The 9,243-nt window shown below is 43.2% G+C and overlaps 1 protein-coding gene across 1 annotated transcript in view; it reads right to left on the reverse strand.

Moving 5' to 3' along the window:
* The window catches only part of tnrc18 (trinucleotide repeat containing 18), a 63,439-nt gene extending 56,009 nt beyond the window's left edge, over positions 1 to 7,430 (reverse strand). The window contains 2 exon segments of the mRNA XM_044100697.1: positions 5,178 to 5,537; positions 7,274 to 7,430. Coding sequence (XP_043956632.1) covers positions 5,178 to 5,385 — 208 coding nt within the window. The 5' untranslated portion in view covers positions 5,386 to 5,537; positions 7,274 to 7,430.
* Positions 7,431 to 9,243: the final 1,813 nt, after the last annotated feature.

Genomic DNA, 9,243 nt, shown 5'->3' on the forward strand with positions numbered 1-9,243 from the left:
AGCTGCAGCCAAGAAATAGTAAAGTGGCACTGCTTCAGACTGACGTAATCTGAAAAGAAATGTTCTCACACTTGCTATAAACGGTGAAAAAAAGTTTTAACCTAAATATTTAATCTGAACACCCAGGAGCATAAATTCCTGATGCTGTGAGGCAGTCTGCTGCGCTGCTTCACTGATCAGAGAAAGAAAACCATCTCCAGGCTCCTCTCCTCACATTTACATTTCGTTGTGTCTTAGTGTCTCTAGAGGGACGATAACTACAGGAAGAGGACAGATGGCCTCAATGTGGAGACAGAAACGCCGGTAGAAGAAGGACCAATTAAAGTCATTTTATGTTCGCAAACACAAGCTTCTTCTATATAAAACAGAATCGGCTGTGCAAAACCAGGGATTTGTTCAAAAGTCAGTCTTCATAAGACCCCCTTCTGTGATAGGGTTGCACCAGCAACCATTCAGAACAGTAACTGGGGTTTTAGCCCAAGTAAGGCTTGTCCCGTTACATTTTCAACGTCTGAACGTGGTTCATTCGGGCTGAATAAGAGCGAGAGAGAGCGACACTTCCAGCAGAAACTAGGAAGGCTGGATTCGTCACTGCAAGGTCCGATTCTTTTCAGCTTTCAACTTCAGTCCCTCAAAAATGTTAGATTTAAAAAAGGGTTACACGTAACAGAACCCCAGAGTTAAATGGCCTACAATCTCCGGGGACACATTAAGGATCCCACACGCTTCATTCGAGGTGCCAAAATTGTCTTTCATTGACGTAGACCCGTGACAAAAATTGCGTCTTTTATTTATTTATTTTTTTTGCATGATGAACTTGACGGCCAGGTCCTGGTCGAACCATTTCGACAGAGCTCTGTGCGAACTGTTGCGTGACTGGTCAGTTGTTAATTGCCTAAATGATTTCGTCTGAGATATTTGTAAAACCCTGTTCGGTAATAACTTCTGTCACATGAAGTGACGCTTCTCTTTATACAAATAATTACAGACTGCTCAGAGCAGGAGGGATAGACTTTTTTGTGTAAAAGCTGACGTGAAGCTACATGTGATTGAAGATGGAAATATGGATGCTACATATTGTCAACACATACGGATCGATTAACAAGTGGTTGGGCACTCAGAGCAGACTACTGCCGCGCTTCTTTCATCCATTTTTACTATTGATCTCGGCGCTTTCCGCCTCCTCTTTTGCAGAACACTATTCAGGCTCCTTTCTGTCACAGAAACGAGCCAAGACTTCGACGACCAGTCAGACGGAGGCTGCTTGGGAAAACATCAAATATGACCTGAATTAATGCATAAAAATAAGAAAAACCCATTTTAATAAATTGATCTGGGTCACACGTGCACAGAAAAGTCGCAGCTAAACCTTAAAAGTAAAATCCGCAAATTTCTAATCTAGCAGATCAGACCTTTTATTACTCCATTTTGCCACCTCTGGTCTCCATAACGACCAACGATTACACAGCCTATTATTATCGATGTGACTTGAGTGCTAGTCTCATTTTTATCTCTTTCAGCTGTTTGTGTTGTACAAAAGCAAATCAGTTCTACCTACAACAGAAACATAGCACTCCAAATGGGTTTCTTGTTTTAAACAGTAATCCGTTTATGCGTTTATCACATTGGTCGTGTTAAATGTTGAACAAAAATAGAACTGCAATGATGTTTTTGTCCCCTTATTTAAATATTTTAAAGAAAAACAGGCCAGATCAATAACTAGATTGTGTTTTTATTAGTATAAGTTGATCCAACTGTTGTTTTTCTTCCAGTTTTCCTCCAAAATGTTTTATGAATGACATCTGAGTGCAACGATTAAGACTCCATTAATGCTCATTAAACTGTAGGGGATGAACAGGATTCGCTGAAAACTAATATACAGCTCAACCATGCATTCCAACGTGTTGCTGGGATCAATAATGTCATCAGAGAAAACTTAGAAAACATTCTCGGTTAGAAGAATTAGAATTAGAATTAGAAGCCATTCAACTTGGGTTGAAATGGAAGATGTAAACGGTCGACTCTCATCGAGATCTCGGCTCTAAATTTGGAAAAGAAAAAAAGAAAAAGAAAGTCACGTCGACTTCTGTGAAAGCCGTGTAAACGAAAACAGCAAGAGAAATCCCTCGACTGCATGTCGAGCAGAGGATCTGAGGAACAGCAGCTCATTTTGCTTTTACTGGCTAATTATTATGTAATAAGCCTGCACAGTGTGATTATAAACCAGGAAGAGAGATTTCCATGCCTTTTTCTTTTTCTTTTGGTTATTGCAATGTGTGAGGATTTGACAGAGAGCAGCGCTATAAAGCTAAATGACCCGTGTCGTAGAGCGGTCTGGTTGTGGGGTGGGGGTGAGAGAGTGAGAAGGTCACCGTGTGGGCAGAACAAAATATATCCCGGTTAAAAACGAGTGCTTCAACTACCAATCCGGGCTGAACCGGTGTCTGGGTCAATTCCTCCTCATCAGACCCCCAAGTCCGCCCCCGCCTGTACACCGCCCTGGGCTGCGTGTCGAGCTTGCTCTGCAAAAGCACAGTCTGCACACACACCACAAGCAGTTTTCAGCTCGTTTCGGAGCCACAGGAGAGGAAAAAGGAGAACGTCGCGTCATCCGAACCGAAAGAGTTTTTAAATAGACACGCCGTTTTGTGTCGTTCAGGCACACGTTGGCTTCAAGGGCTGCAAAAAAGAAAAAAAAAAAATCCCATTCATCTAAAGCCTGCAAGAAAACCCCTGCTCTGGTACTTCTCCCTGCAACAATGCGTCCATCAATCACTGCAACACCCCTCACTGTGAGCTGATTTCATCTCTGACACCTTTTCTTGTTTGCGTGTGTGTGTATATAGAGTGTGTGGGCTTTGTCGGGGTGTCAAATTAATGCTTCATCAGAGCCGTGCCATTGGAGCCCTGGGTTTACTGGAACCCCCCCGCCTTGACTCTCGCTCCAAAGTCATCCATATCTGGAAGAAAACATCCGGGGTCGGGGTTCACGATGCCAGGAAAACAATCACCTGTCACGTTATTGTTGAGTAGCGCAAACGACTGTCATACATCCACAACTCTTGAGCTTTAAGACCACTAATAAATATATCAGGACTTGTGAAAAAAAGCATGTGGTTTTGCACCCACCGACGTCACCGTGCGTCCCCACGCGGTTTTAGTTTGGGGTCGTTTCATTGAATTAGAAAACAGAAACTGCTATTTCCTTGCAGAAGCTACAGAACGTCAAGCGGATAGACGTTTGCCTGGGTTGGTGTTGGATTCTCACGGTGTAACCTGGAGTAAAAATACCGCGGTGTGGCGGTCTAATTCTGTATCGTTTATCATTTATCGTGATAAATCTTAAATTGTGATTCCTCGTCTTCGTGATAAATTCCAATAAACGACGTTTAGAAGCTTGTAAAAAAACTGTCGGTGCTGTCTAGATTGTTTGTTTTACTATTCTTCTCCACTGTTTGTTAAATGAGAATATCGATGAATATCAACAAATTTGAAAATGTGATTAAATGCAGCTACCGTGTGCAGCTTAGAGATACAAATCACACTTATTATCGTATTGCAAATGGGAATGTTTCCAAAGTGTTTATGTTTGTGGGGCAATGCTTGCCAAAACAAAACATATATATATAAACAGTTCTTATTGTCGCTACTGGCTTCTATTTAAAAGTAGAAAAGATACAATTACTCTTACTGCTGCTAAAACAATTTTACTATTAACAAAACTAGGTTATCCACAAAAATTATACTATCTTCATTCCTAGATAGGTAAATGTGTTTTATACAGTATGTTGCCACTTGAAATATTTCCAAACTGCTAAATCTGTCTTTCAGCCAGTTGACCGGCAGTGCACAGCAAAAAGCGCTGTGCTAGCGGTTCCTCTGGAATCTCATTAAAACAATATTTAAACTGTAGGAACAAGAGAAGCAGCAATCAAACCCAACTCTGGGCTCTGGCTTTGTTTAAAGCCTGATCGGCCAACTCAGATTTGGGGGGAAATGTTGTTTGTTTTCTTAAGAGCTTTGACACATTACTGTAATAAAGAAAAACAAAAAAGTTAATTCCTCCCTGATACTTCAAGCGAAATCAAAGCTCATGTTGACGTCGATCAGATGCTACGACTTAAAAATCCTAGCAGGTGAAAACATTTTCAAACTTTGGCGTGATTTCTGCAGAAAACCAGCTGCAAGTAACTCAGTCGGGAATTTCATTTTCCATCGAATGTCCTTTCCATTTGCCCAACATGTATACAGTTACAGGACAGCCAGCTCACTTCCACTATGCATCACAATACTGTGTGCAAACGTGCACTGCCTTTCCTTTTTTAAAAGCTTGCAAGACTAATGCGTGGATGAAAGTAAGAGAAAAATCACCAGCTACACATCAACTGGATTTGATGTACACACATACACCTGCATGATGGCAGTCACTTTATCTCTGCTTCTCTATTTTTGTTCAAATATCCCCCTGGGAGTTTAGAGTAGCAGAGAGAGAGAGAGAGAGAGAGAGAGAGAGAGAGAGAGAGAGAGAGAGAGAGATGTCCAACAGGGGAGGAAAAAATGATGCACAAAAACAAGAAACAGCAGCCATGTGACAAATGGTCCATCACTGGAGGCTTTTTACTCCAAATACGGAACCACCGTCGTTCTTCCCTCACACAAACTCAAGCCATTTCAGTCCCCCAGGTAAACAGCGCTCCGTCATTCCTCTCTATAAGGTCACACAACTTCCACCATTCCCACTCTCTGCGGAACACACCGAGCGCAAGCTGCGTTTGCTCTCCCAGCACCAACAGCGAAATGATCCGCATGCAATCAACAGCCCATTGCCACCTAACCCACACGGCGCTGCAACAAAACCATCCGAGCACACGCCAAAAAAAAATGTAAAAAAACCCCCCACACACACTTATCTGTGCCCGAAAGAATGACGGACGCCTTGCTTGTGCTGAAAACTGCCAAGTAATTTTCCGCTGCAGAGGCTGACAAATCCTTCACATGAGCTGTTTTACATCTAAAACTTGCCTCGGTGTCACCAGCGTGCGTCTAAACGAAATCTACATTTTTGCTCTCACCCAAAGCCACAAAACTGCAGATTCTCTCGTTGTTGCGCAGTCAATATGTTACGTCTATAACGGTTTCAAAAGTCAATCTTCTCCGTGTAAAAATTGAGCACTTACCGTGGTGTGAATGTAGGTTAATGGCCGATGGGAGAAATTTCCCGGAGTGGAGAGGCGGCGGGTGGCTCGCGCCCAAGTGGCCGGGCGAGGGATGGATCCTCCCGGCCGCCGCCGCTGCTCCGAGTCGGTGAGGCTCCATGGCGAGCCCCGCCAGCAGCGGCGGGGGGACGTGGACGGATCGAGGAGGACCGAAATCTCTGCCATCCATTATCCACAGATGGGAAAGTTGTTGCAGAAAAATGCGTCCGTTCGGATAGGTCCAGGAAATTTAAAAATAATAATAATAGAAGCCAATTCTGGCTATAATAGTGTCTTTAGTTTCCCAGGCGATTCGGACTCCTTCTCAGCCATACTGCTGACCTATACATATATATTTAAAAAAAAAACACGACAAGATAAACATCACTCGATGCAGAATCCTACAGCAGACACAAACTATGCTTTAGTTTCGGGATTTCTCTCTTTTCCAGCGACAAGACGACCCATACCCAGCAATGACGCAGTTTATAAAAACACTTCAAAAACTACATTCGCGATAAAAGCTGCACTCGAGCGCGGACCGAACGACCTGCCCCCGGTTGTACACTAGCTGCAGATTAAAACAGGAGTCAAACTTAACGGGTATAATTTAATGTTTCAATGCCTGAACACCTCCTCCTCCTCCGCCGCCGCCGCCCCCCTCCAGCCCCGCTGCACACCGAGCCATGCAAGCCGCCCTGGAGCTCTGCAGGAGCGGCCAGCTGCTCTGCGCTCGCCGCGAAAAACGCCACCGGATCCCGCTACAGAAACGTAAAACGCTCCTCTCTCTCTCTTTTTTTAATTTTTTTTTTAATTTTGTGAAACAAATCATCTAGTTTACATACATCCGACCGTCCAGCTGCCTTCGCGGCTATCTTGGAGAAGGGTGGGGGAATGTAAACCAATAGTCTGTCCATAAATACTAAAGGGCGCATCAAATATAAATTTCAAACGGTTTAAAAATAAATAAGGTTGGAAAAAAAGAGCATGCATCATTAAACAGCAAGGGGTTAGCGGTGTTTTGTTGCCCACGCATGTAAATTTAGTACGGTGTTGCTTGACCAGTGGACATGGGTGCTGGCCAGAACCTAACCAGATTGAACATCTACCACCTGAAATGTGACTCAATCTTCACATTAGTGGCACTTTGTTATTTTATTTACAGTCTGGAGCATCGCGCCGACGGTGATGAGGTAGTTCGAAGAAATACAATGTTTGGGGGTTTTTAAACCGAATTTTGATTGGACATTATTTCTTTATATTACAGAAATCTGCATTATAATAATAATAATAATTTTTAAAAATGGCTCGATTATTAAAAGTTAGTTAGCAAGAAGCTGCGACGTTGATCCAAACAATCTGCTAGAATGTTCTCGTCGATTTAATCACTAATGTGAGGAGAGAGAAAAAAAAGAAACTATTTGGAAGTTATAATTAAAAATCTATTTCAAAACAAACCTAAATTCACCTTCAAAGGCTGCAGGAAAACACATTACACCAGCGACTCGTGATATCCAGGCGGGCGGGATCAGAAGAGAGCCTCGCTCGGAAGGAGAAAAAGAAAAAAACAATAACCCTTTTTTCTCTTTTTGGTCCTTTTTATGAAAACATACTAGACAAATGTTGCCTTTAATGCCTCTGAAAATGAGTTACAGCGTTTCCAACTTGGGGTTGATCCCCTGCGGCACGACGGCGGCGACGGCGGCGGCCGCAGCGGCAGCGGCGGGCGGAGGACCTCGGCGTTTCAGCCACGTTTCAAACTTTTCTCGCTTCCATTAAAGACGCAGAGAAACTTTCTCCGAGGAAACGTCTTGAAAGCGACGGAGTAAAGCAAACATATCGAGCGTAGAAAGAAACACATAACCTCCGCGCCCTTTTGCTCGCCTTTTTTAACAACCTAAATTCGGTTTTAAAACACCGACACCAGTTTGTTTGGGTTTTTGTTTTGTTTGTTGTTCTTTCGCTGGAAAAAGAAAAACCGAAAAACTAAAATAAATAAATAAATAAATAAAATAACACTCCGAGCGCTAACTTCTGCGGAGAGAAATGTCGCGGAAGAGAGCTTAGAAAATGCAAACCTTTCTCAAAATTCATCCAGGCCGCTGGAAAAACTGGAGTAGTCCATTACAGGCTGGTCCGAAGGTAAACTGGGGGGGAATAACTCGGTGGGGAGAGAAAACCCCTGACGCGTCCTCCTCAGCAATGAAACACAGCATTGTTTCACAAGCCCCGCCCACCTCCTTCACTACCACACAAACCGGGTACGTTTCAAATAGCCGCTCTCTGATTGGCTGAGCAGCCTGTCAATCAATGTCCCTTGCGCATTGAAAGAAGAAGAAAAAACGCACTCTGGCCGCTCGCCAGCACTACAAAACCAATTATGGAGCAAGGAGGCAGAGCAGTTTCAAGGTCCCCTCTCCCTTCAAGACTGAGCGATCAAAACAAGGAGAGGGACTAGTTTTCAGAGGGGAGGGAGGTGTGTTTAGCTATGGAGGGCGGTGGGGAGGCTTTACAGTGGACCTCAGTTCTCATCAGGAGAAGAGAGTGAATAATTAATGATTAACCCGAGTAATGAATGACTTTCTTTGCTTTTTCATTTCCTTTTAGAAGGAATGGGATCGACATGAAGGTTTATCTTTAGCTTTTCAAGCGTTTTCTCGTAAACACAGCCTTCTGGGCCATTTTAACATTCAGTACAGATGACCACACCTAAAACAATTTCCTGCCCCGTCTGCCAACAGTGATGGTTTGTGATACAGGATGTGGAGCTCTTCACCCTGGGTGTCCTTGCTTCATGGGGCGGCACCAATGCTCCAAAACAAAGTGATCTTTCTTTATGTCTACTGTAAAAAAAAAAAAGAAAAGAAAAAGTGAGTGTGCACAGTGGGTGGTTCATAGGTTTGTGATTCTAAAGTTCAGTGCTAATCTAAAGAGCTGTTTTGCTGTAATCAAGTAATTTGAAATCATTGATTACCTTGCCTTGCAGCAAGAAGGTCCTGGGTTGGATTCCCAGCCCGGGGTCTTTCTGCATGGAGTTTGCATGTTCTCCCTGTGTATGGTGGGTTCTCTCCGGGTTCTCCGGCTTCCTCCCACAGTCCAAAAACATGACTGTCAGGTTAATTGGTTTCTCTAAATTCTCCCTAGGTGTGAGTGTGTGTGTGCATGGTTGTGTGTCCTGTATGTCTCTGTGTTGCCCTGCGACAGACTGGCGACCTGTCCAGGGTGAACCCCGCCTCTCGCCCGGTGCTGGTGGAGATTGGAACCAGCACCTCCTGACCCCACTAGGGACAAGGGTGGATGGCTGATTACCTGTATCACAGAATTGATCCAGACCAAATGCAGAACCATTAATGTTTAAATTAAACTTTGAGATTCTTTCAAACTTAGCATTTCTGACAACAGGACAACCTTACGTTTAGAAAATTGTAAAATTCACACCATCTATCTTTCATTTAAGTTTTTATTTCAGGGTACAAGAGGTCGCTTATTATTCCACTCCTTCACTTTGTACCTTTATTTGATGTTCTGCATCACTGGGGTTCCCAACCTTTGAGGCTTCTGACCCATAAAATGATAGCAGACGGATTCATGACCCAAACTACTGGTTGAGTACACGCATTTCTGCAAACCCAATAAACCATGGACAAATAACAACACATCAACAACTAATCCATTGATTTTTTTTTCTGTTAATAAATACTCTTTTTTATCTCTTTAATCATAGAAATTAGCATCGCCATGGTTATTTGAATTGCTTAATTTCCGTTGAGGATCTCATAACCCCGTTATCGTTGATCCACAACCCCAAGTTGGGTTGCGAACCCAACTCTAGGAGTCAGTGTTTTACATTTTCTGGTACAAAATATAGTCATCTGGGACATTACAGACAATTGGCACTCAGCATGGTATTGTTTCTGCTGTATTTTATGAAATGGAAAAGGGTCTAAAGTGGGAACAGAACCAAAACAGAGTGAAATAACCATCCAGACCTTGTCTGTACTTGACTATCTGAAGTGGTCGTTGGGTAACAGTCCATCACATAGAGGAC

This window comes from Gambusia affinis, linkage group LG19, assembly GCF_019740435.1.
Source record: "Gambusia affinis linkage group LG19, SWU_Gaff_1.0, whole genome shotgun sequence".
NCBI lineage: Eukaryota > Metazoa > Chordata > Actinopteri > Cyprinodontiformes > Poeciliidae > Gambusia > Gambusia affinis.